Here is a 27,617-nt window from a genome sequence, read left to right as displayed (position 1 = left end):
TGGCAATGTCTCAAGATTTAAAAATACACCTTTATTGAACATACAGTAAGACAAATACTACAAATCCACATAAAAAACTATCAAAAATGAAAAAGGGTCGCCACTTATTATTATTTTAAAAAAAGAAAGAAGAAAAGTAAAAAAAGAAAAGAATTGTATTTTTGTTGGGTACCCGGCTGGCGCCCCCTAGCAGGGGGATGGGGTTCAACAGGTTAAAGCAAACCAACGCTGTCTTAACCCTTATGTTGTGTTCGAGTCTCCTGTGACCCGTTTCAAGTTAAAATTATATGATAACTACGCTCTAGTTTTTTTGATCGGAACAAGGCTTCATGATATCCTCCACAACAGCAATATAAACACTACACAACTGATTTTCACAATAATGCCAAGTCTGAAGGTCTCTAATTTGAACCTGGTCTCCCCCCTCTCTCTGCCCCCCCCTCCCCCCGGGAACTCGACCTTTCTCAAAGAATATGTACACTAACACTTGAACCTGAACACACACATGCACGTGTGCGATATGTGGTGTAATGTGTTTTGGGCCATAACATAAAATGACAACAGGATTGTAGGGGTATGAATGCATTATAAGTTAGTTATGATGTAGTTAAAACTATATTGGATGATAGTTTGTGTTTTGGACTGAAATAAATCGTGGGTCAATTCACCATGAACGGGAACAGATTTTGAACGCAACACAAGGGTTAAATTATTCATCAGTCAAATATCATTAATACATCCCTGCAATAAGCGACGTTCATCTTTCTTCCTCCTAATGAATTTAAAAATGAATATCCAGAAATAACAAAATGTATATCTGTAACTAGTTTAACAGACTTCATATAATCATTATTAACTATTTAGATTATCTATATGTGATGACTTTATCCAAAGTAAAATTAACACGTCAACAATGTTTTAATAATGACTCTCACCGCCTGAGTGTAACACAGTAACACTGCATGGCTAACCATAGGGGATACACATGGTGACAGCTAGTTAGATTTCTAAAAATGAAATGCAAATGTTATCTAGCTTGATTTACAGATTGATAGATAACGTTGAAATGAAATCTCAAAATTCTAATACTCTGACTTTTTTTTTTACTCTAAAATGTCTAACTTCTTTCTCCAAATCCTGACTTTTTAAAAAAATTCTGACTTTTTCTAAAAATCTCAAAACATTCTGACTTTCTTCACAAAATCTGAACATTCTGACATTTTCTCAAAATGTTGACTTTTTCTCAACATTTTGAATTTCTGACTTTTTTCAAAAATGTCAGAATACTTACTTTTTCTCAAAATCAAAATTCTGACTTTTACTAAAAATAAAAATAAATCTGACTTTCTTCAAAAAATTCGGACTTCTTTCCTTAAATCGACCTTTGTCTTCTGTCAGTGAGAGTTATTCTAAAGTGTTTACATGCTGCTAGTGCTAACAGGAAGACATACGGGTTTAAACATGCAGTGGGAATAAGGTGAATAGAACAATATCGTTATAACCTTTGGTGAAAATGAGCTAATTCCAGGAGTTTTCCTAATCTGTTGTAAACCAAACACAGAGTCTCGTAACACCTGGATTGCAGCTGTTGGCCTTTATTAAATCTGCACGCTGTAATTGTTTCATCAGGACCAAATAGCTGAAGAGAATGAACACCGCCCGGGGTCAGAGCAATCAGATAATAGGAAATACGTCGCTCTCTTAATGCGACATTTTACCCAACCACATGCACATTCAACTCCGTCTGGATGCTAAACAAGAACATCACAACTGCCTGTTTCCATGTGTGTGATTCCACTCCATCATTGAGTTTCATATCAAGGCCTCTCTGCACAGCGACGGGATGAGATTATTTTCTCGTGGCTCGTGTGGAAGCCTGCAGGCTGATAAACGGGGACTCGACAGTGGTCTTCCCCCATAATGAGAGACATACATTTCCGCTATATTGTGATCTGTTGATTTGAAATAGCAGCGTGTGTGTGCGCTGGTTTTTGTACTGAGGGAAACAGATCTGTGTTGTTGTATAACCAGATGTTGAGAGGCTGATAATGCAACGAGACAGAATTCAGCTCCTTAAAGACTCATTCTGCTAACACTTGAAATGTCTTCACTGAACTCCTGATCATTGCTAATTATTTTCTCACAAACATCAACATGGTTTACAAAACAGCTGACAGGACGAGGACCATGACCTGAGGCATCCTACCCTCATCGTAAGGGGGGGGTCAGGACCTAAAGAACCAGATCTACCATCTTCATCCTACCCTCATCGTAAGGGGGGGTCAGGACCTAAAGAACCAGATCCACCATCTTCATCCTACCCTCATCATAAAGGGGGGGTCAGGACCTAAAGAACCAGATCTACCATCTTCATCCTACCCTCATCATAAAGGGGGGGTCAGGACCTAAAGAACCAGATCTACCATCTTCATCCTACCCTCATCATAAAGGGGGGGTCAGGACCTAAAGAACCAGATCCACCATCTTCATCCTACCCTCATCATAAAGGGGGGGTCAGGACCTAAAGGAACCAGATCCACCACTCTTCATTCTACCCTCTTCATAATAGGGGAGGTCAGGAACACCAATAAAAGAACCAAGTATTCCACCATCTATCATTCTACACCCTCTCATAAAGGGGGTCAGGGACCTAAAAGAACCCCAGATCCACCATTTCATCCTACCTTCAGTTAATCCATCTTCCCACTCACTCATCCCACTCCGAACCGTACCCTTTTCACCCATTCACATTCAGGTTGTGTAGCTTGTAGCAGAGACCTGAGGCGGCCTTTATAAATCCAATGTATTATTTATTCATATGTATTCATTCCGGTGGGTTCTTACCTTGTCTGCAGGGACTGCCCGTTGCCGGAAGAAGATGGGGATGGAAGGGGCCAGCCACACGATGCAGGTGGTGTACATGGTGAACCCGATGGGCCTTGGCCTCGTTTTTAAAGTTTCTCCGGACCCGGCGGGGGTCTTTATAAGCGTAAAACGGTAACGTCCACATCAATTAGGATACTTGTAACCAACGATGCAGATATCTGGAGATCCTTTAGATGTCACAACTTCAACACGCGCGAGCCTTAAACGGGTTGAAGGTCTTCTGCTCCTCGTAGTCTATGATGGGTGTTGGGCGGATCCACTATGAACAGATGAAGGACCCCCATCAGCTGCCACAGGAGATGAGGATGGAGGTGATGGCCATGCTTGCGAGTGGGGCTTGATCAGCCGGAGGCGCCGTCACCGACTTCTTGCCTTGCTCAAAGATCCGGAATATAGGTTGGTTTTGGTGAGGAGGCGCACCGTAACTTGATGCACATTACCCAGCCCCAGGGAAGATCCGTACTGAACGAACACACGGCCCACGTCTGGCTTGGCGATCATGAGGAAGGTGATGATGTAACACAGGAAGATCCCCGTGAGCAGGACGTAGCTCAGGCTCTCTGATCCTGGACGCACGGACGCGGATCGGTGTGTCGTTGTACCGGACGAACGTGGCCATGACGAGGATGGTGGCGGTGATGCCGATCATGGCGAGTAAAAAAGTAAAAGTAAACGGGGATCACGGCCAGGGTGGGAGCTCCACTCCTAGCGTTGGTGATGGGGATGGCTGTTTCAGGCGGTGCGGGTTGGCGATGGGCCTCGATGTTGTGGGAGACAGCTGCAGGTTGAACTCATCGTACTGGTACTGGGTATCCGTCTGCAGGGCTCGCAGTGCCAGCAGCACAGGCATGCCCTTCCCACTTTCTTCCTCTCGCCCGTCATTACAGGGGAGGCTGCAGACGGAGCTGGGGACGTCCTGCTCCCCCCTGAGGGCCACTGCATGTCCTCACCTGCAGACACAACGCGAGGNAGCTGTTTGGCTGATGCAGAGCGGAGTGCACGTGCTGGGGTGTACGGTTTCGTACCATGCTGCGAATGGATCTGGCCCTTCCTACATCCAGGACATGGTTAAACCGTACACCCCAGCACGTGCACTCCGCTCTGCATCAGCCAAACAGCTCGCTGCACCAGCACTGCGAGGGGGACCCAAGTTCCCATCAGCAAAAACACGTGGGTTTGCTATCCTGGCTCCAAAATGGTGGAATGAGCTCCTCATTGAAATCAGGACAGCAGAAAGCTTACACATCTTCCGGGGGAGACTGAAAACTCATCTCTTTCGACTCCACTTCAAGCGATAGAACAATTAACAAAGCACTTACTTACTAATAAAGGACTGGCTTATCTAAAGCCAGTTGAGTAGCACTTGAAATGTTTTAGCTCTATGAAACCTGATGTACTTATATGATTCTGTTTTCTTCTAGTTTGTATCTTCCTGGTCGAATGCACTTATTGTAAGTTGCTTTGGATAAAAGCGTCAGCTAAATGTAATGTAATGTCTTTAGTTCAAATGTATCAGCCTTGCAACAAAACTCAACTTTATAGATCTTCATTTCCTCCTTGTTGTTCTTGTACAAAAATCCAGAAAACCAATTTCTTAACAAAAGCTGCTAATTATTCTCATCCTCCATTTTCGATAGATTGGTAATAATAAGTATATAGTGTAAAAAGATCATTACCATAAGACAATTAAAATCAGCTTTTTCCAATGATTCCACATAACATGAAGAAAACATTCCCCTGTTTAGTTTCACCCAGTGTTGTGAACAAATCCTTCTCAGATTGGTCAAAAGTAGAAAACCTCATGAACTTTTAGCCTTATGAGCCTAGAGGCCATGAGACACTCACCAAACATGTTGCCAATGTGCCCGTTTTTGGTCAAAGGCCGCAGCTCGTTCTTCCCCCAGGCGTAGCGCTTGTAGTTGTCCCAGGAAAACTTCATCATCTGCAACATAAACAGAGCAGACAAACTGGTCAGAGGACAGAAAGCAAAACCACACAGCTCCAAACCCCAGTCATAATTCAATTGTTGTACTGTGGCTCAGAGCCAAACAGAACGATAGCTTGTTGATCAGACAGGATTAAGGGCATTCATGCAATAAACACACATAATGCACACTGCTATACAATATGATTGACTTTTCCCTGCAGCTACTTCTCCTAAATTAAAGATTGAATAATGTCAGTAGATGGAAAGCCAGACATTGATGCCCTTTAACTCCACTGAAAGATATATGTGGATTTGGTGAGATGTGAAAAAGGGAACTGTCTTTTTTCACATTAAAACAGAGCCAGCAAGACAGGGAGTTGAACGATGAAGGGACAGGAAGTGTAATCTTTTCAGCTGAAATCACAAAGTTGAGTCGCGATGCTTCTCTGCCTTTAGCGACAGCGTAAACAATTAGTTAAGAAGCTTGTGACGGAAAGTTGGTTTGTAATAATCTAATACATACATTCAAAGATATTTAAAAACAAATATGAGAGCATAATAATACTGGAAATGCCGGTGTAGAGCTCGCACAGGTTCAGAAAACAAACTCTACTGATAGCTCCCAGGTTATTAAAGTATATCTGAGAAAGCAACAATTAATTAAAAAATATCTGTGAGGCATTGCCAAGGAGATATCACAAATCAGAATAAAGCAATACAGAGAATTGGGCCAGCTACCCACCCGTGTTTCGCAGGTGTAATGTCTGCTATGCTTATTTAGCATATTGGCATGCTAACATTTGCTAATTAGTACTTATTCCCTGAAGTGGGGCATAACGTGATGTACCAATAGTCATGGGAAATTCTTAGGAAAAGTAGGAGGTTTGTCAAAGTTAGCAGGTCCAGCAATATATGTACTAGTTGTTGAGATGTGTGGAGTGGTCGACTCATTGATATTAATAGAAAATAAGGTATGGATTAGTGTGATACCTACAACATATTTGTATTAGACTATAAAGGACATCAAACAACACCATCACCTTTTTGTTGATAAAGACACACTTTTAAGTTCTTTGTGAATCTTGTTTGCATTGATATCTCACATGTATGTCAATAAAACAGTAGTTATGTAAGGCTGTTTCCTCATGATTCAGCTTCTATTAGGAATTTGCCAGCAAAAAAGATGAGTTTTCTTTCAAGGAAATTATAACATTTTCTCCAAAGAGACCTCATTTTGCATGTGCATACGAACAAAGAATATATAGCATTGAATACATTGAAAACTATTACCAGCTGCAAGTATGCAAGTGTGCTTGACTCAAGTGCTTTCAACTGTTATGACATGTTCATGAAACTCAATTGTCTTCTTGCATGATCAAACAAACTTGAAGAGAAAATCCCTTCAAGCAATCTGTCGCAAGATTTTCGAACAGATGTTGAGAGAGGTGTTTGATTTGGATTCTCACAGCAAGACAACATCATCTCTAATATCGAATACAATACGGGACACCTGGCTCTCCAGAGGTGAGCTTGTACAGGCCTGTGAGAAATGGACAACATGAATCCGATGACCTCTGACAAACCCACCAGCTGAAAATCCTGTCACCCAAAAAAGCTCATTGGAGACACCTCAGAGAATACAGCGATCAAAGCGTTTCTCAAACTGAAACAACCACAGTGTCCAGGAACCCAAAACAGCGACTACTGGTCAGGGAGCTGGGATTTGATTATAGGTTAATGATATACCATTCAACCATTTGGAGGCAAGTGTACCAGTTACTAGGTTTGGGATTTGTGCCACACATTAAAGCACAACTGGAACACATTCATAGATCAGAAGGAATAACACATCAGGGTCATCTTTGTTGTATTCGTCTATGGCATTAAATCTGAGGAAGCAGCATTTTAAAGAGTACTTTCTCCATCTACAAAAACAAATACTAATAATGTATGCAGGAGCAATATTATACAATGGAGCAAAAACAAGCAGACTGTATGATTAAAGCAAATAGCACCAAGGAATCTTATGTTCTCAAAAAGGTAATCATTTTCTTCAAAGTGATGGAAGAGCAGAAATACCCGGCGCTAGTAAGATTGTGCTCCGACATAATGTTCTGCCTCCGAGTATGTAACACAGCAAAGTGTCTCAAGTTTTATTTCCAAGTGACTCCATCTTTTATAATGTCAGATTGCCTCGTTCCTCTGGAAGCTTCACAAGTAAAGAAAGTAAAGTGAACGGAGAAAGGTGTTTGAACAAAATGCTGGCCTTGGTACATTTTAGAACTCCGTGTCCCTAAATGTTTATTTGAGGGAAGTTCAGACTGTACGTTTTAGAGTTTTTGCAGAAATTATCAAAAGGCATAATGGAGTCTGTGAGAGAAGCAGGACTTTACGACCACACTAGCAACTGTTGGGGAAAGTATAAAACAGGCAGATGGGATGCTCAAACTGCATGACTGAAGGCACAGAGAATGTAAGATGGCAGCATTAATCATCAATGGCGGGACTCTAAAAGGAGCTAAAAGAAAGCAGCTGGCATCGAGTGGATTTGATGGAAATTCTCACGGTCTTATAGATGATTGATCAAAAAGAATACGCAACAGATCAATCAGTAGTGAGAAAAGAAACCCTGGATTGCCTCATAACTTGTCACAAAGTATATTCTGATGGAGGGATCACGAGATCTTGCGTTAAGAAGTTTTATTCATTCAAAACATTCAACACAGAACGCAATTTCATACCTTTTCAAGAGAAAACCGGACAAATGATGAATGGATGACCAATGAGCCTGGAATGATGTTTTATTAGCTCAGGGTTATTTTTCATTACTTATTACTTACAAAATGATATACAAATTAGAGCGACCTGGGCCAGGGTAAGAAGCATATCATTATATGGGCTAATCAACTGAAAATTATTCATTTAGGTTTTTTTCCTTTAATTAAACTCACATCGGTATGGATGAGCCCATTGTATGGCTTGGGGATTTTGCGCACTCACTGAAGCAACGAGATAAATAAATGTTCCGTAGATTATGAAGTACCTTTCCTCGGGTACAAGGCAATCACTATGTGAAATGTGAGCGGCCAGGTAGTGTAAACGTGACAATAGTGTTCAGCCAGGGTCAATTACATCTTCTAAAAAAAAACACCCATGGTGTTAAAAAACAAACTGTTAAAAGGTTTTGGTAACTGAATTAAAATAATTAAAATATTCCAAATACCAGCACAGACAAAAGCTTTGTTTCATGCAAAAATGTGAGCAAGTTGAAAGCCACAATCCACAAGAATATTTAGCTACAGTAAGTCTCCTACTGCGACTGCAGAAGTTTCATTCCACTGGAGGGAAACAGATATCAGGCATTGTGTTTTCACATCCCTGCTGTTGTGCGCTGCGGAGAGTCAAAGTGTGGGAGGACCAGGGTCACACAGCCGTAGGATTTCTGATGTAACAACCCATCATCACAGCACACACTGCTGTGATCAATAACTGCAACCACGGCCCAGCACGCCACCCACAACACTGCTTCTCCAAGAGAGCCAACACATGAATGATTCTCTTCCACGGGCACAAAAAGCAGAGTGACTGTTCTCCGGTTTGACTAATTGGCTGGTTGTTGGGCAGAGGAGATCAATAACTAAACACAGAGCCAGCGATTAAAATTAATCAGGGATTGACCATGGGTACAACACCATAGCGTAGGTCAGACGTCCCGTGCTGCTAATCAAGTGATCCAGAACATCAACCAGATCATAAGGTTGCATAAGGGATTTCATGTACGCTGCATTAACTCAAAAGCCCTTATCAAAATCTCTAAGGAACAGATGTAATAGAAAATCTTCAAACTGTAGTAATATTCACTTTCCTTCTCCACTTTAAAGAAAATAAACTATTGCTCTCTTTGAAACCACCAGACCCCAAAAATAAGTCTACTAAAAATGATTTTAAGAGCTATTCTTCGCTATACTAGAAATCAACATGTTTGTAGTTTAGATTGTAACACTTCTAGCGGAAATTACACCACATGAGGGTTCAATTATCTCCGTGTTGGTCTTTGCCTTAATAGAAAAGCACCAAAATGGTCTTCAGGGTTTCCTCTGCATCACTCCGAGCAATAGTAGATCTGTCTGGAAAAAAATGTGAATAGCACAGGTGCTTAAAGAACAAGAATGACCTTGATAGTCCATTGCGTGAACACTAAAAGAGCAGTAGTTTAGCTCTTACTTTGATTTGAATATGCAGATCTAGCAATCTATAGCTACCGTGGACCACTGGAGTCTTTTAAAGCTTTTCATACTGGTCACTGTGCAAACGACATGTATCCAACCAGGTCCAATGTTTCAAAGAGGCAAAGAACAATGTGGCAGTGACAACCTAAACAAAGACATAATGTATTTAAATAAAAAAATAGATAACAGCTAGAGAGGAAGAGACGGTATAAATGGATGTTGCCAGAGGGAGAGATCTTAATCTGGAGTTCAGATGAACTGATAAGTCTTCTGAAGGGTAAGGCTGTGCTAATATTTAATAATCTAACCAACGGCAAATCACAGTAACCGTAAAACAAATGGTTATCAGCATGTGGGGTTTCCCGCTGGGTTATTCCCATAGAGTATCACTGTGTTTTCTTTTCATCTCATGACTTTCTGCACAACAGAGTTGACACTTCGGATCAGCTGTTTCCACTTTTTGATCTTCAATATAAACTATTCCCTGGGAACACTTCCTGCTCGGTTTCTTCTCCTAAGGGCTTTTAAAACCCGCTTCCTAGGATGACGCACTTCAGTTAAGGTAAATCGAGTCGGCACAGATGGTCTCTCTGAGGCTTGGGTTTAAGAAGTGCAGGTTATGGGATACAAGCTACTTTCCACACAAACAGAATGTATATTTTACAGCAAAAACTATATTTATCTAGCTGCCTCTACAAATTCACATTGAGTGCAGTTGTTGCTAATTAGCCAACAGTGTGGGCAGAAGTGGGCTGCTCCACCGGTGAAGATCACACTGATTCATTGTGAACATGGTGCTGGCAGCTGGGCTTGTACTCGGTGGCCCCTGCGTTGCCCAGGAGAGGCAGCACTGCAGAGATTAACTGGTGGGCTGAACAATGTGTTGCTTTTTCTGGACGACTAATAAGAGCAGATCTTCCGCTGAGAGCACAGCAACTTCACTCCTCCCCCATGTTGTCTAGCCGTGCGGGTTTCTACAAAGAGCCCTGCTGAGGAAAATATACAGCGCAACACTTTTCTGATATGACAAAATGTTACATGCCAGATTTTCTCTGACAAATTCACAATGCTAAATTACAAGAAAAGGGGGCAAAAAGCCTAATTGTGGTTAGGGCTGAAAAGTAAAGCAAAGGTTGTCATGACCACGAAGTTGAAATCTACTCTAAAGAAAGCTGAGCTGTATCCTGCTTAGTTGTTCGTGTTTAGAAAAATGTAGGGGAACATTTTTAAAACCAAGCTAAATTGAAATAAACATACATTATACACATGGTCACACTTTCAAGGGCGGTGGTGGTGAAGTCGATAGGGACTTGGCTTGGCAACTGGAAGGTCACCTGTTCAAGTCCCGGAAAGACCAAGTGCTACCGAGGTGTCCCTGAGCAAGGCACCGTTCCCTACACTGCTCCCCGGGCGCCGTACATAATGACTGCTCCTAACACTAGGACGGGTCAAATGCAGAGAAACCGTTACATAGTACCTGTACTACGTAATGACAATAAGTTGAATCTTCTTCTTCTCCAGATAGCTTACAGTAAGATATGTTTTAGTTGTCAAAAGTAACATTAGAATTTTTTGAAAATAACATTTCGGACTCCTTGTGCTTTACAGCCTTAAAAAATGTCTCCAGTGTAGTGGTGACAACATGAAAATATACTTCCAGAACTCAATGTTTTGTATTCCCACTGGGACTGAGCATGTTCCCCTTGTGGCAATGTCTGACACTTAAGAGCATCCATCAAACAGCATGCAGTATGAGACCAGAAGCAAATATGCGCTTTCCATCATCAGTTTCTCTCAAACTGTTTTCATAAATAAAATGCCCAAACAACCTAAAAGTAGAATAAAATGGTCTATCGTACTGAATTATTACCACAAAAAAAAACATAAAACAGAACACATCCAGAAACAATGCCACCATATATGTATAACACAGCTTTAATCAAAACTGAGTAAATGTTGTTCAGATTAGTATTGCTTATATCTTCAACAATTACGTTTCGGAAAGCTTATAGGGAGTCCATTCCTGTTTTTGACACACACACACACACACACACACACACACACACACACACACACACACACACACACACACACACTTTGTCAAATGAGCAATCCCTCTTCTCAAAAAATTGACCAACTCTTGTAAAAACTTTGCTGACCACAGTCCTTTTTCGTGGCTAAAACATCATGGATCATTTCATACACATGAACAAGAGTCCAATAAATATACATGAGGCATGCCTCAAAGCGCACCTGACACTTTCCCGCCCTGCACGTTTTGTAATGCGATTGTTATGTTTGCTTTTTCGACCGAGGCGTCCCTTTAATCAGGGAGGCTTTGGAAGGATCTTGGATAATAAATCATCGCAGCATGGCAGCCCAGAGACAGTGCTGCGTTAACTAGGTGCTGAGTCAACAAGGTGCTGAGTCATCACCGGAAACCGAGCAGACCTTTGGCAGAGGAGATACAGAATCAGCTTTTTCCCATCATTTCCCCCTGAACTTCTCACCTACCTCGCACATGTCCTTCCCCTTAAACTTCCTCCGGCTTTTAGTGCAAGACCTGCTCTGGAACAGCCATTTCCTGCCTATGAAATCCACATTCATGGTGAGCGGTGACGGAGCCTTTCAAGTCTCTCGAGGCCAGTGAGGTCTCATCATGAGTCAGCACAACCCCTGTGGTCAATTAAAAGAAAGTCCCAAAACAAGAGCCAGAGTTGGGCAACCAGGCACCGCGGGGCTGCAGAGCAGTCATGCATGGAATTAATGAATGTCTGAAATCAAGTATAAAATCAGATGACCATATGACGTCAGTCTGGTTCAGAAGAATGTTTGCAGGGAGGAAGGCACCATGGAGTAAAGTGTGATTGTCGTATGGTAGTATGAAAACATAGAAATGCTTAATAAATCTATGAATTGTTAACTAGTCCTGCTTAAGCTTTGTATACTTTCTAATAGAAAAGTATTCCCATCTACATTACAAATCTTCCATGTTCAGAAAACTACGTGCTGCCTTATCTTTGATGTGTGTCTTTAAAAAAGAAAACTAACTGTAATAAAAAACACAGATTAATATCATTTTAGTAGGAAAACTTTCCTTTTAAGGCTGGATTCAGCCCCAATGACCTCTACCGATAATTTACAGTAGCCTCTATGTGGCCTGAGAAGAAAAAGTTGGCAAAGCATTCCCTGCTGCTCGTTAAACTCATTACTGTGAGCCAATGGGAATATTTGAAGGAGACTTAAATTAGTGTATCATAAACCTTTTATCAACTCAAATTATTATGGCAGCTTGTCATTGAGAGGAACAGAGACTTCAGTATAAAACAACAACCTGAAAATTACACCCATGATGCAATATTTATATATATATTTTAATGAGTTTTGTTATTCAGAATGATTCACCAACCCTTACGTAAAAGTGGAGAAGGTATACACTGACACCACCACAGGCGTCTGATTAGAACACGTCTGCACAGTTATTGTAATTAACATAAATTGAGTAAGCAGGGTTTAGTAAACTCAGAAAAGCTTACACCCAGCAGCAAAACAAATCATTTGAGTCAAATCGCTGCTGCAGACACCTGGATATTAGCTGTAAGCTTCATTTGTTCCTGAGAAGTATCTCGTGGGATTTGTCCAATGGGATTTTCTATTGGTTCCCCAATCTTTTAAATGTATATAACTTTCCAAGCATTTTAACTAATCTTTACACAATGTGTGGACTCACTGTCGTTTGTACAATCTTAGCACATATGTATACGCCTGTGTCCCTTTCTCTCTCTCTGGCAGGTGTCCTTGCCGCTCGCGCCAAAAAGAATCATTAGCTGAGATATGTGGCCGGCGCCAAGTCGTCTCCTGAGCGTCTCACACTGGTGGGTTGACTTCCTAAACACCATGGAAGATTTGTGCCAAGAGAGAGAGAGAGTATCGCCACAAGGAACCTATTAAAATGTCTGGACGCAGGTCTTGAATTGTTGGAGAGGTAGACCTGGAGTATAAACGTGTCTAACTGGCCCCAGTAGATCCAGCCGGTGATGAGTAATGGAGAGAAGGAGGGACATGAAAATAGAGTCGTGAAGAGACTTGGCTTTGAAACTGTATGAGAGCAAGACCTTTTCATACTTAACATTATACACAAGGACTGAATAATTGAACAGTCAAACATTGTACTCAAAGTAAACGATTTAATCAGCATTTCTGCACGGCCACCTGCAATATGTATGGGTTTAGCGTCAACACGGATCCCACTGTTGGTTTTGTCTATAGATATTCATAAACATGTGGGGTAGAAAGAGATAAGAGCAGCATTCAAAATGTTAGAAAGCTTGTTGACATTGTGGAGCATTAAGCTACTTTACTGAATCTGTTATTTAGATTAAAATATTGGATTGGCAAAATACTACAAATTAATTCTAGTTTTGCTTTGTGTCTTCTGGATGCGTACTGTAAATAAGCAATCATTTTCAAACTTAAATAGCTTGATAAATGTTTAAATATTTGTTTGAATTATATCTCCAGGCTTAAGCAAAGAGGGGTGAACGAGTTCTTTGATTTATGAGTCCCAACAGAATAAAAAATCAACAGTAGTTTGGAAAAAGCCCTACAACAATGGTCAGTAAGTTTCTAAAGGCGAAGTTATTCAAATAATTACATTGATTAGAATGGTTTTGCTCCATTTGCCAAATCAAGTACCGGTACTTGTCCGCACACTCAGAGCGTCAGTCAGTGCTCAGAGTGACAACCCGGGTGAAACACTGGATTAACGTTTGTTTTTCTTGAGCTGCTCTTTCCTTCAGACATGCCGCACAGAGCTCTCACAGCTCCAGTCAAAGCGTGATCCCTTCTGTCTGTTTCTCTGGATCAATGAGCCGACCCAATCAATAGACCTTGCCAGAAAAGTTAGCGGTATCGGAGATGGAGTGGAGAGCTGATTGGTCTCTAAACTTCATGGAGTCAATGGAACTTAAACAAGAAATATTGCACACCCAATACTTTTCCAGACAACCCCTGCTGTCCTCCCCTCTCAATCATCTTGCTGACAGCAGCTCTCTGCTCAACAACAAGTAAGTTAGGCAATTGCAGGGGTGGTGAGGAAATTGAGGGGTTAGTGAGAGTAAATACAAACAATAACAGTATTATAAGACATAGTTAGACAGGAGAAAAAGGAGGGGGGGAAACGCTTCAGTCTGTATAACTCTTCAAACAATGCTACAGGCATTACCACCACCAATCTGTAGGGTGTTCACTTAGTAACAACCAGAAGAAGAGTTTTACAAGATGTCATTTTGAGAGGAAGAAGTACTAGCTCAAAAGTACCAGGGAGAGAAATAGGGAGCAACATAGATGTATCAAGGTAACATGAGGAGAGCTGGATTTTTACAAAAGAAGTTCAGTTCTATCTAATGAAGTGAGACTAATGACCTGGTTTTTGTTGTCACATGCCTGGTGTTTAGGTTTATTCACCTGTCGTATTATTATGAGCATTTTGACATTCAACCCAGCAGACTAGTGGAGCTCTGAGTGTGTCAGAATAAGAAAGTTACCTAAAAATCCACTCAAAAGTGACAGGCTGTACCTTATGTGAGGTCATCTATATTTTTAGCTAGTCTGCAGCTCATTGGTCGACCCACTGCTGCTGCTGAGAGAGCGACAGAAGAGGTCCTGATGTTCGCCATAATGTGTTGGTATGGCAACTTATATATGCGTTAAGGTAACCAGCTGAGTATCACTAATGGGACCATTACAATCAGCCTCCCACTGTCAGAGACTCAGCATACCATCATCTGTATAGGGAATTTGATGTAAGTGTTGCAATGACTTTTTATTAGTCATATTTAATAGTTTTGTACTTTTGGTTGGACAAATTAATTAGAAATAACTTATCACCTTAGGGCTTTTCTATTCTATACCGGCTGTAAACTTTTTTTGCTGAATAATTATTTAAAACACAAGAGTCTTGGGACTCGCAGACGATCCGCCTCACCACTGATTTGTCTTAATTTAACTTGTGAGGTTTGAGTGAGAAAATCATTTGGATACCAAAAGTTGTCGATGGTGAATTAGTCGTGAGCGCTCAAAATATAATTTCCATAGAAAAAAGCAATGAAACCAATTGATTTATTACATTTTTGCTGTTAAGACCGAATTTGCATACCATAAGTGTTTGTTGCTGCTTAATTCGATTAGCAGGATGCGGCCTATGAGATAAAATTAAGGAGAAATTAGTTCATTTATTGTTACAATCCATTATTTTCGAAAAATAAAAATGTCTGAAAAGAAACAATAAACCACCACCAACACCTTACTGTCCTATACAAATCATAAATCATATGGAAGCACTCAATAGAATGGATGAAACAGCCTCTGCTTTCCATTAGCAAGCGTGAAAAATAACAGACCTCCTAAATTATAATTTAATGACAGGGCCTGCTCATGCCACATGTAAAAGATAAGCAGAACATCCTCTTGAAGGAGCACTCCTTTAATGTATTATTACTTTTAGATACCGGCAATTTAAAATGCAAGATGCGCTTTTGCTGGGCTATAAATGCAGGTTCAGGAAAATTGTAATTTTATTTTTTCCTTTGATGTAGCTGGGAGACATCAGTCACCTCGCCAGAACAGGGAGACAGCCCCATTATTCTAACTTTAATGAAACCCCAACTCAGAAACGAGCCAATTTCAATGTTCAGACAATAAACCCTGCACTTCGTTATCCTCGTGCACATTCACACACAGCAGAGCAGGCTGTCACTGTCACCACACACACACACACACACACACACACACACACACACACACACACACACACACACACACACACACACACACACACACACACACACACACAGTAAATCCCCAAATATCATCTTCAATTAAAAACAATGGGAGCCTACGCTTTTGAGCGGATCATGACTATATTAACACATCAATGCTTCTCTTAATAGGAATTTTAAAAAGGCATGTTGTGACATCTGGCCTGTTGAGATCCTGCTATAGAAACTGATAATAATTCACAAAAATATATTATTAGAGATGAATGTCAAAATCACCGAATTACAACAGTTGCAAACTACAAGTATATGTATTTCTTATGCATTTTCCATTTCCATAGCTGCTGTTTCAACAATTACCATTTGAAAAAAGACTATTCCTGCAGTATGGTTCCTGAGCTCTAGGATTTCCAGGGCAATACAGATTGTTGGAAATATTAAAACATGTAGAGGTGATATATTAGTCTATAGAAATGTTGACAAGAAAACTAAGATCACTGAAGAGATTAAAAATAGTTATATACGTCGAAGCTACTTACAGATCTAATCACACAGCTTATAGAAACGTTTTAAGTCCTGTATCAGAAATTGATAGGTTTAGTTTAATGTTTGTAGTTCCAATGACAATATCTAAAACCCTTTTGCCTGTTTGTTAACCAAAGCAGCACATAACCACGACCACATTGTACACAGAGCAACACATTGTATCATTGTTGTGATGTGAAAGCATTAAAGCCCTTTGTAAAGCCTACAGGGGATTATTGATCACTTGCGTTCTGAAGTATCGTTTTTTTTTTAAACACAAACCTTGAGGGGAAGAAAGAGATTTACCACATCCTACATTATCATGTCTGAAAAATAATCCGCTCTACAGAAATAGCAGAGAGCTTACCGAGAATTGTATCAGAGGAACTCGAAAGCTACACGCTAAAGGCCGTATTATACTTGTGACAGAAACACTTACATGCTAAGCTATCGATCCACCCCAAATAGATCAAATGTCGTCAGGTGCGGAGTTATCAGAGGCAATAGCAGTTCAGCTGGAGAACAATTCAATCACAAGTACAGAATAGGCCACCCTGTATCCTGTAGTCTATCATAAACTCAGCCATTGACCCTCAGTCGGTCTTCCTTCCAGTGAAACAAGCACCCTCAGAAACACCAAATGTATCACCCCTGCCCCCTCGGATAACAGCTCTAACACAGAAGTATGGGATGGTATTGTAAGGAAGGGGTGACAAAGGTTGGAGGGAACAAGTATCTAATAAGTGCTGCTCAACTCTCGAGTGCAATGTGAGCTCAGGTCATCTCTCGATATACTGTACAAACACTGAAGGTGAGTAAACAGGAGTAGGATACACAGACGGCTTCATTTCAGAGGCATGGGGGGAAATAGACCTTAACACAGACACACAGAGCACATAGGCCACTAAACCTATCACAACAAAATAAAACATTAATTGTAAAGCAGATTTCAAACCAACTCACAAGCGCTTACAACGGTTTGGCTTATTTGAAGCACATATATCATCACATGTTTTTGTTGTTCGAAATGTACGGTTTACTGCACTTATTTTAAGTTGCTATTGGTAAAAAAAAAACAGCTGTATCAAATGTAATGTAGAATTGAGCCAAGTTGGAAACTGGAGAACATGTGTTTTTCTTTGGTTATTGGAGTGGAGGGACTCACTTTTCAACACAAGGTGTGTCTGCAGACTCTACATTACCGATTGTTCTCACAACAATCACGAAAGGTTTAAGTGGCCTTCCTTTCCATTATGTTGGGCTTAACTACTCAATAGGGTGAGTTGGCAGTTTTCTCTAATAGATACCACCTCATTTAGAAGAGCCATTAAATCGAACAAATTGCTATCAAAAACCACACACAGTCCAAATATATCAGAATCGGTTTTAGTACCAAGTAGATTTACACATTTGATAGGAATTTGCTTTGGTATATGTGGTGCATATGAAGACATATGGTGTTGGAGGTAAGAAAAGTATTTAAACATTAAAGTTCAAGATACTGCCTTCAGAAAACATTCCTGTCCAGACAACTAAAAGGTTCAAAAAGAAAAGATTGAACATTTGAAACAGACAACACCTTAACAAAAGGAAAGAGGCTTTTTAAGTGTCCAGGGAGAAAGAGGCAGTCCTTTCCTGTCATGGCAGGGCGTTGTTTAAGTTTAAGAAACTCTGCTGGCTTCCAAAACCTCTTTCTTAAGTTTTTAATCTTTATCTAGACTCAGACTTGTATCTGTCAAGTCAATATATGGGCTACTAAAATAAAAAAAATGTTCTTAAATGGCCACAAAAAGAGTGTAGAAGTGAATCTGTAGGGATTTTTCGTTGTTTACTGTTATTGTTTACATCATGGTAAACGGCATCCTTGATGATTTGGTTTCATTTTCCATTAAAGCTTATGAGTCGATCAGAAATGTGTTCTTTCATAAGCTTAGAAACATTCCGCTATGTTACTTAATGTACTACTCAGACACTAAAGGTCACAGTGACTTCTATTATTCCCAGCTTATAAATAGAATTCCTTTTGCAGGTTAATAACTTATGGTGCCATAATGAGGCAGAAAAGATTCATATTGGATATGAAAAGTCTTTCTGTGTATAAAGCAGATCCATTACCACTGAAGCAACCCAGATGGCAAATGTATGCTGTTTAAGATTAAAGCTTGCCGAACAAAGCCAATGCTACTGCATGATACACTTAATGTGTTTTAAATGATTGCACAAAGTTCCACCCAAGAATCACAACTGAAATCAGCTGCGAGGTGGTCGGTCCCTTGTGTTCTTTAACCGGCAGCGAGCAAGAACATGGTGTTCAAGCAGTTCTGTGCATCAGTAAAATCTTTTTGTGCTCGAGTTTCAATCCATTTTACCGCCTTAAATGGGTCCTGGGAGCAGGAGAAAATGGGTTACAGTCCATGCAATGCCTTGCTTTTCTGAGAATGGCCATAACAGAAGATCCACAGAGATAAGAGCGAGAAACGCATACAAACCAAGAGGTCCGTCTTGGCTGTTTGGCGAGAGATTATAGTTTCACCCCTTGATCTTTCCGTTTTTATTGCTTTCCGCTATTTCTCTTGTTTTCCCTTGCCTTGTTTTTGCTTACCTTTGCCAAGCACTCTAATCTTTTTTTCTCTCCATTTGATTTTTTCCATCTACTATCCCATTTTCTGATATTTTCCTCTCATTTCATCTCAAATCTCCTGCTTCTATTTTGGTTTATCTGATGAGCGAGTGAAGTGGTACAGTGTACAGAAAATTGATAACGTTTTTTTCATTTGGCAGGCTTTGTTTGTCTACATAAGAACCACAGCAGAGGCCTGTGACCCACCATCTGTCGGCTGCATGGTAGACTTACCAGAGATGGGCAACAGTTCTGATTTAGGCAGAGAAAAGCTCAAGGTGGATGTATAAACAATGTCGATCTATAAAACACTAAAAACCATCTTTGGTTTAAACCTTGAGAGTAGATTAGTGCACACTCAATGATTTGCCAGCTACAGTACACGTAGCTTCTTTCGTCAACAGATACTATTGATTATGATATTAGTAAATGCAGTCCTATCTGTTGTGCTAGGATTCAAATGCTTTTGCCTCCTCTGTATCTGCAAAATGCTGATAAAGTCCCAGAGAGAGTCCCATTACACCCTTCTTTCTCTTTCACCCCATTGTGAACATATCCTGGGGCATTTAGTTATTACTATAGTATAGTGTGTGTCTGTATGTGAGGACGCCTGTGTGTTTGAAGAGAAGCAGAGAGAAAACATAAAACGGATAGAAAGTCTGATTGCAAATGTAGGAAAAAGCACTAAAGCAAATGGAAGAGAGGAGGAGGGAGTGTTTGTTGTTAGTGTGCTCGGCGGTGGTTCGAGGCAGGTGTCTGTGTGCCCGCTCGCATTATTTACTCAGCAGGCTGAGTGAGGCGGGGAAACCTGCAGGTAGCTGAGTTGAAAAGCAACGCAGTTTATAAAAGATTGTAAATAAGAGGTGATATGTACTCTGTCTTGTCCCTTGTCTCATTCTGAGAATATATGTGATGGCAATGATAAACTGCAATCAGCATTAGCTGCTGTGTACGAGCAGCAGCAGGGAGATGTGAAATATCATAAACGTCTGAGAGTCGAGTCCTAAAATGGGTTTGAAAACGATGATAGCAGGATGGTGTGAGGAAAAAGCCTAGTCGTACAAACAAAGCAACACACACACATTTTCAATGTCACTTGTCAGCTGAATTCACACACATTCCTCCTCTGTGACTTCCTGCAGCAGGCCTGCCCAGTGTTGATCAATGGCCATCAGCATCGTATCCAAACCAACCAAACATTGTTCCAGACAGATGTTTTTTCACTGACCAGACATTGATCAGAGGTGACAATCCAGGCCTGAACCAGACATGGTCAATATGCGGTTTGAGCCTGAGGGCCACAATGTAGCCGTGTTATTTTAAATTCATTAGAAACCTTTAACCCTGTATCCCCTTCTTTGCAGCAGCATAAAAAGGAAAATAACAATCTCCCTCGCATTCATTTCTTGAATTTAAAAAGCATGGCAAGATAAACTAACTGTGGGGCCTAAATGAGTTCTGGGACCCAATTTAGATTAAACACAATTCTTTGAAGAATATACACATTATTAGCACCATATCAACAACAACATCAACATCAACAAAGCAGGGCCTCAAAGGAATGGCTCAACTATTTGGGAAATACACTTATTGGCTTTCTGGAGAGTGAGATGATAAAATGTTACCGCTCTTGCCTCGGTTCATACGGCTACATTCAGCAGCCGGCTAGCTTAGCTTAGCATAAAAACTGGAAACGGGGGGAAACAGCTAGCTTGCTCTGTGCTAATGAAATAAAACCATCCTACGAGCAACTTGAAAGCTAACTAATTAAAAATTGATTAATCCGTACAAAAATAGAAGGGTACAAAATAAAACGTGTTGTTTTACTCAACGATACACGCTGAACTATTTCTCTGTTTTGAATAGTTGCTAGGCAACCAGGGGAAAAATACAATCTGGCATATTAAAACGGAAACGCGGAATTAACTTGTTTGTTATCATGCCGTATCATGCTTTAATTAAATGTCTCTGTAACTCCATCGCTATAGAGGCTACTAGCATAGGCTCCACATCTACACTAAGACCCCGAGAACAACAAACAATAATAGCAGTAGTTACCAAGTGGGTTAGATATTGAAAAAAGGGTTCATACTGCGGGCATCTGAAGCCCATTTTAACTCCTGGCTGCTGCTGCTGCTGCTTTTCTCCTCCCCTCCCTTCACTGTGAAGACTCCCACCAGGCCCTCTTTGGCAGAGAGTGCAGATGAAGTTAGCATTGATTTCACTCCTGTGAAAAACATGTTGACAAAGACCTGAGACAGGCCCATCCTGGTCCCCTGTCCCGGTACAAAGTCACCCCCCGTCCAAGTGTGTCCGTGAGTAGGAAAACCGAGCAGCACAATTATTCAAGTAACACACTAATCTAAGATTGTCTTTCCCCATTGAGCAAAGGGATCGCCTTGACTCTGGGACAAAACACAGGGGAAGAAAGAAGAAGAAAGGGAGGATAGGGAGAGCGAGAGCAGGAGATGAACTCAAAGGAAGGCATCGATATCAAGGGAAACCAAAGGAGAGCGCAGAGGGTGGAGAGTAATGGAAAGAGGACAAAAGAGGCAATAAGAGAGGCAGAGCACAGAGAGAGAGGAACAGAAAACCAGTGGGGTTGCTTTGAATCTGATGGTGTGTCACTCCCCAGTAGCTCCTAGCATGGAGAACTACAAATGTGCTGGAAGAGGTAGTTCTTCCCTTGTTGCTTTTTACCTTTTTTTTACGTTATCTTTGCATATACTGTAAAGGGTATTCCTATGAGCCCACACTTTGTTTTTCTTCATCACTGTTCCTTATTTGAATGTTCATGCTGTATAAGTAGCAGCAAAAAGAGGAGAGAAAAAAAAAAGATTCAACTTATTGTCATTACGTAGTACAGGTACTATGTAACGAAACGGTTTCTCTGCATTTGACCCATCCTAGTGATAGGAGCAGTGGGCTGCCATTATGTACGGCGCCCGGGGAGCAGTGCCTTGCTCAGGGACACCTCGGTAGCACTTGGTCTTTCCGGGACTTGAACTGGTGACCTTCCAGTTGCCAAGCCAAGTCCTTATGGACTTCGCCACCACCGCCCGAAGACTGCAAAGGCAACATGGTGATACTTGGGAAACTTGCACAAATGCTATTGTTTTCCCTAAAGAGGTCCTTGATTACAGATACCCTTCTTTTGTATTTCCCTTTCTCTTAGCATCCATGCAGAGAACTGAAACATGTGCTTTCATAAAATCCCATTAAAGTAGATCAACTTTTAGAAAAAACCGACCCTAGAACCACTAGCACGACAAATAGCTCATTATTCAAGAAAAAATGTGAGCAATAGAAAGCACCCAGGAAAAAACTGCGTGGTTAAAGCTGATATCGAAATGTGTGATGAAGTATGGAAATTAGAAGAAGCGTGCTGAGGAATAGAAAATACAGTTGTTTCAAACTGAATAATTTTAGCTCAATTATCATGCAGTAAGGCTCCGTTAGAGATGTTCACACATGCATACATTATAAACATAATACACACACACACACACACACACACACACGCAAACTCATCCTAGATCACACTACCACATGAGAGCCCGAATCCATTTTATGAATACAGAGCTAATTTCACTAATGCATGTGCAAGTGCTCGAGTAAGCTGTCAGTTATAAAATCCAATCGAATTACAAACACCTGGAAGGAGAGACATGAAATATATATTGTTTAAAATTCAAAGTGCCATCAGAGGAGAAGCTGCTGTGTAAACAGGGCCAGGTGTAAAACCAATAAACCACTTACTGTATAAAAACAAACCGCTTGAACAATCTGATAGAGCCAGTGTTGTAACTTCTCTTGAAAATAAAAAGATGGCTCTTTAAGATGACAGAGTTTGATTTAGCAGCAATTTAATGGTGCAGCGATAAAGAAGTCGGGAAGAGTTATACGACCACATACTGTTTATGGGGGGACGCTTCGCCGCAACGTAGGGGAGGACGTCTCACCTGTCCGCTTCCTGGGCACTCTGGGTAATTTAAGGGAGGCAGGAGTGAAACAGTGGGGGAGGCAAAATTAGAATGTGCTTCTGGGACCTCTGTCTCGGTAAAGTGTAGAGAAAGTCAGTGAAAGGCATATTTAATAGACTGAAGGCATATTTAATATACGCTGCGGTGTATAGACACAAATCTGGCAATACAAGGGAATATTATGCAAGAAGACAGGACTGGGCTTCTTCAATTCTTTATTTTAATTGTATTGTCACTGGAAGAAAATCCATAAGAGACATTTATATATTTCAAAATGCCTGCATACTAGTCTGGCCTGTTTTCAGGGGGGTCAAAGGATACAAATGAACCTAGCAAAAAACGGCCAAGGGGGGCAATGCAAAGGTCAGCGATTGAACATTACATGTGATAAATGATGACGTTTTACTTACTTATATCACTCATAATAAAAGATGTATGTATTTATGTGAAAACATGTACCGTTAAATCAGTCTATGTGCTGGAATAGTGGCATTACAATGTGCCAGAGGCCACCACATTTCGGCTTTTACCTTTAAAAATGTTCCCCCATAAAGGCATTCTCTGAACCCCCCAGGCTGGTTCTTATCCTTGTGGAAAGTCCTGATCAGAGGCCCACAAAAAGAAAAGCCAGGGTACACAGAAAAATTAAGAAAATGAAAGTGGAAACAGCCACATATTTGGCCAAAAGGAAGTTTGAAAAAGCACCATGACAGGCCAAGGTTAAAGGTGAGGAGATAAGCAGAGAGGCAAAATAAAAACTGCTGTATTGGGCTAATGGCAGGCCAGATACAAGAAGCACATCATTAATAACACAAATTGGTTATTTTAATTTAGCATTTTCAATAGTGCACCATATATACAGTAGTTGAGCAGTGTGTTTGAACAAACCTGCATGACACAAAGCTAAACAATGGCTACTTGTTGTGGGGCTAGTGGGTAAATGTGTTTGTATGACCAATGTAAAGGATTTTTAAAGCCCATAAATAAACCAATATACCTTGAATTTCAGCCTGAGGCTGATTAACAAACGCCCGAGGCAAACACCAGCACTCCCTACAGCCCCGTAAAAAGCAGCAGAATAAGTACGTGCATCCACAGCACAATTCATCTTTACTGCTTGAGGTGGTCACAGCTCCGGCCTCCTGCACCCGTCCACACAATAGTGACCTCAGCGCCATAACTTACAGCCCTATGACTGAAAAGTGTGTATGTGTGTGCACTTTATGGCTGCTTGGGAGGCGACATGCAGAGGGTTTCTTACAGCATTAAAATACCTATATCACAGTGGGGTCACCTAAGCCACTTTACATGGCTTGGAGGGGCAACATAAACTGACAAGCAGTGAAGAAGCCTGAGTGGATTCACTGGTTGTTAAAGACAAGAGGATAAAAACAATCCTCCAAGGGCAAATGAACGAAGGGGAGAAAAAATATCAGCAGCAGAGAGTGGCTCTGTGAGAGTCTACATCGATGTCCATATGCAAAATAATGTTGATTTTTTGTTGACGGCATGAATATAAGATGTCTGGTCATTATATATTTGAAATGCTAATGTCATTGATTGTTTAAACGTAAGGCTGCTACTAGTAAAGGGCATTGATTCAGGCACTAGCTATCACTAGCATAGATATTAGCTTCATGGGAGGATAATCGTTTGTATTGTTGTTGACATTTAAACCCATTTGTTGATCTCGTAACTAGTCTTAAAAAATGAGAATAAAGGACGCTAATGAGAGAAAGTCAGTACAAATGTTTGAACTAGGTATACTAAAGCAGAAAACATCAGAAACCCTCCTGGCATCAAAGTGGTGATTATCTGTTGAGGTTTTACTTTCTGATGTTTATGTCTGATCCCAAAATGTATTATAACTTCACAGTTGGACCATAAACCCAGGTTGGTGTCTCACTGCTTGTGGATTGTATCTAAAACAAAGATGTTGATTTTTAATCACTTATTGGTCCAATGTACTTAATGCTCATGGTTCTTACGGACAGACACGGAGGAACACGAGCTGGAAGAATACAAATAATATTTTGGTGCTGAATTTAGTGATTTGGATTTTTGGGAAATATATTTTCTTTCTGCCGTACTGTGAACGGATCAGACCCTTCCTACATCCAGGACATGGTTAAAGAATACAGTCCAGCATGTGCACTTAACTCTGCATTAGATCCTCTGCTAGCTACTCCATCACTGCGAGTGGGACCCCAAATACACCCCTTATGCTATTCTGGCTCCAAAGTGGTACAAACTGCTCGCAAATGAAATCATGACAGCTGAAATCATGATCTTAGAAAGCATACTGAAAACCTGCCAGCTTCAACTGCACTTTAGCCAATACAAAAAAAAGTTGTAGTACATAACAGATAGGTGAATTGACACTAATGCATCTATAAGGTGTGGCCTATTTGAAGCAATGTACTTAATAATAATAATAATAATGATGATAATGCATTTTATTTATGGGCGCCTTTCAAAGCTCTCAAGGACACCTTACAGAGCATAATTAAAAACAAGCAACAAAGAAGATCACACAGTAATACAAGACTTAAAAACAAAGACTTAAAAACAACAATCACTTTAGAAAAATTATTAAGAAATTAAATATGCCAGTTTAAAAAGGTGTGTTTTCAGGCTGGATTTGAAGGTTGAGAGTGAGTCCATATTGCGGATGTCTTGTGGGAGAGAGTTCCAGAGACGTCCCGGGTTTGCAGGTTTGTTGTTGAGCTGAGTTTGTATCTTCAAAGTTTGATGTACTTATTGTGAGTATTTTTGGATAAAAGCATCTGCTAAATGAAATGTAATGCCCAATGTCACATGTACAGTCTATGAACTCTGCAGGAGGTCTTTTGACCCTTCCCCCATCAGCTTCAAGTGACCCCAACTGTTGAATTCAATGGCGGGAACATCAGAGAACATCCCGCCTGTCCGAGCAATAAGCCGACACACGCATGACGCTGCTGCCCTTCACAGATCTGGTAACGCAATGACTGACACGTATGACATATGACACATTTGCAGTATTCATGATCAGTCACGTAACATACGCTCACAGTATGACAATATCAGTAATTCAATCAATAGCAAACAGAACATGATATTTCTTCTGCACTGCTTCTAGCACAGTCGTTTTTGGATAGAGCTACTTTTTTGTGCACACAGTGAAAGGGCTGCGGATCCTATTGATTCTTCTCCGTCTCTCCAAGTGAAATGCATTAGCCTCATCCATTATTCCACTCAGGCCTATTTGTGACATTGGTCTATGAATAAATGTGCAGTAATGTAATGTAAATGGAAATGTGAGGGCTGTAGGTTTAGTAGCAGCCGTGCAACACAATCAGATTGTCCTCTGATTATCAGAGAGACTCCAACCTAATTCAAAGTCAAGAGGAACACGAGGGTCCGCTCTCCTGACGAGGACCGGCCATCTTTAAAGACACGGCTGGAAATCAAGGAGTCATCAACAAGAGAGGGTGAGAAGAGAGGATCATATGGCACTTAGATGAAGGGTATGACCTTAAAAAAGGTGACCCTTTAGTAAGGATAGGATTTGTTATAAACCTGGATTTGAACAGGCTGATAGCAAAATGAGATGCTTTATGTAAAACCATTCAAGACAGGTTTTATTAAATTATTTATAATTCTATTAATCTTGTTTTTTTTCTAATGCTGTTGGTTGAACTTGTAAAACCCTTCTGCAGAGGAAGGATTTTTCTTCACTTTATATTGTTGTGCTTTATAAAGTTTGTCTCCTTGTTTCCTCTCGATCACCTTTACGCTCCCTTTCCCACTTTCATCTTTTGAAAACAGCTTTGAACTTTGTTTTCAGATGTTGCTTCTTCGCTTGCTTTTCAAGCTCATTATTTAATAGTAAGCCGTCATTTTCTCAAAGTTACTCTGGAGCATTTTGAAACATTATCATGTTTGTTGTCCAAAATACAGAATAATGATGAACTCAAGGATATAGTGAGTATAAAAAGTATGTTTCGCTCCGGTGTTAAAAACACATCATAGCGTATCATTTTATAAATAATTTCATTCCTGATGCTTTTTCCCTTCTCTGGTGTCCAATAATCACGTCTTCAGTGATAGTGAGTGGTTCTGAAGTTTATTTTTCTGTAGTGTTTGCAGGTGAGCTCAGTTTGTATCTTGGATCTCAGTGTTTTGAAGAAGTTCTTTGATGTACCCTGCTGTGTGCCTTCACACTCCAGCAGAGAAATCAATGGCAAACAAAACAGGAAGCCGAACCGAAGTGCAAGTTGCTGTATAGTAATGCACACACACACACACACACACACACACACACACACACACACACACACTCACACACACACGAATGTATTGTTCAGAACTAAATTGAAAAATGATATGAATGTATCTGCAAAAACACACACATACTCACATGTATATGTAAACTGCACATGTGGGAGGGAAGTGAAAATGTCCACATGTAGTAAGTCAGCTGAAATTAAGCACCCGTGTTGTCTTTGTAACCACACTGAGCTCGGAGGCAAACTGTGACACCTCTCCCAGCTGCTGCATACTGATCATAGTCAAGAGGACACAGAGGAGAGGGAGAGAGCAGCATGTACTGTACAGAGGATGAGGAGAGAGTGTGTGTGTGTGTGTGTGTGTGTGTGTGTGTGTGTGTGTGTGTGTGTGTGTGTGTGT

At 40.7% G+C, this 27,617-nt stretch overlaps 1 protein-coding gene across 1 annotated transcript in view; it reads right to left on the bottom strand.

The window, feature by feature from the left end:
* The window catches only part of LOC104941998 (mannosyl-oligosaccharide 1,2-alpha-mannosidase IC), a 206,281-nt gene that overhangs the window by 118,010 nt on the left and 60,654 nt on the right, over positions 1 to 27,617 (bottom strand). Inside the window, exon 2 of the mRNA XM_010767183.1 lies at positions 4,732 to 4,828. Within this exon, the coding sequence (XP_010765485.1) occupies positions 4,732 to 4,828 (97 nt within the window). The remainder of the gene's footprint in view (positions 1 to 4,731; positions 4,829 to 27,617) is intronic.

Source organism: Notothenia coriiceps, unplaced genomic scaffold, assembly GCF_000735185.1.
Source record: "Notothenia coriiceps isolate Sejong01 unplaced genomic scaffold, NC01 NC01_scaffold00004098, whole genome shotgun sequence".
Classification (NCBI taxonomy): Eukaryota; Metazoa; Chordata; class Actinopteri; order Perciformes; family Nototheniidae; genus Notothenia; species Notothenia coriiceps.
This window is presented reverse-complemented; position numbering and strand designations above follow the sequence as displayed.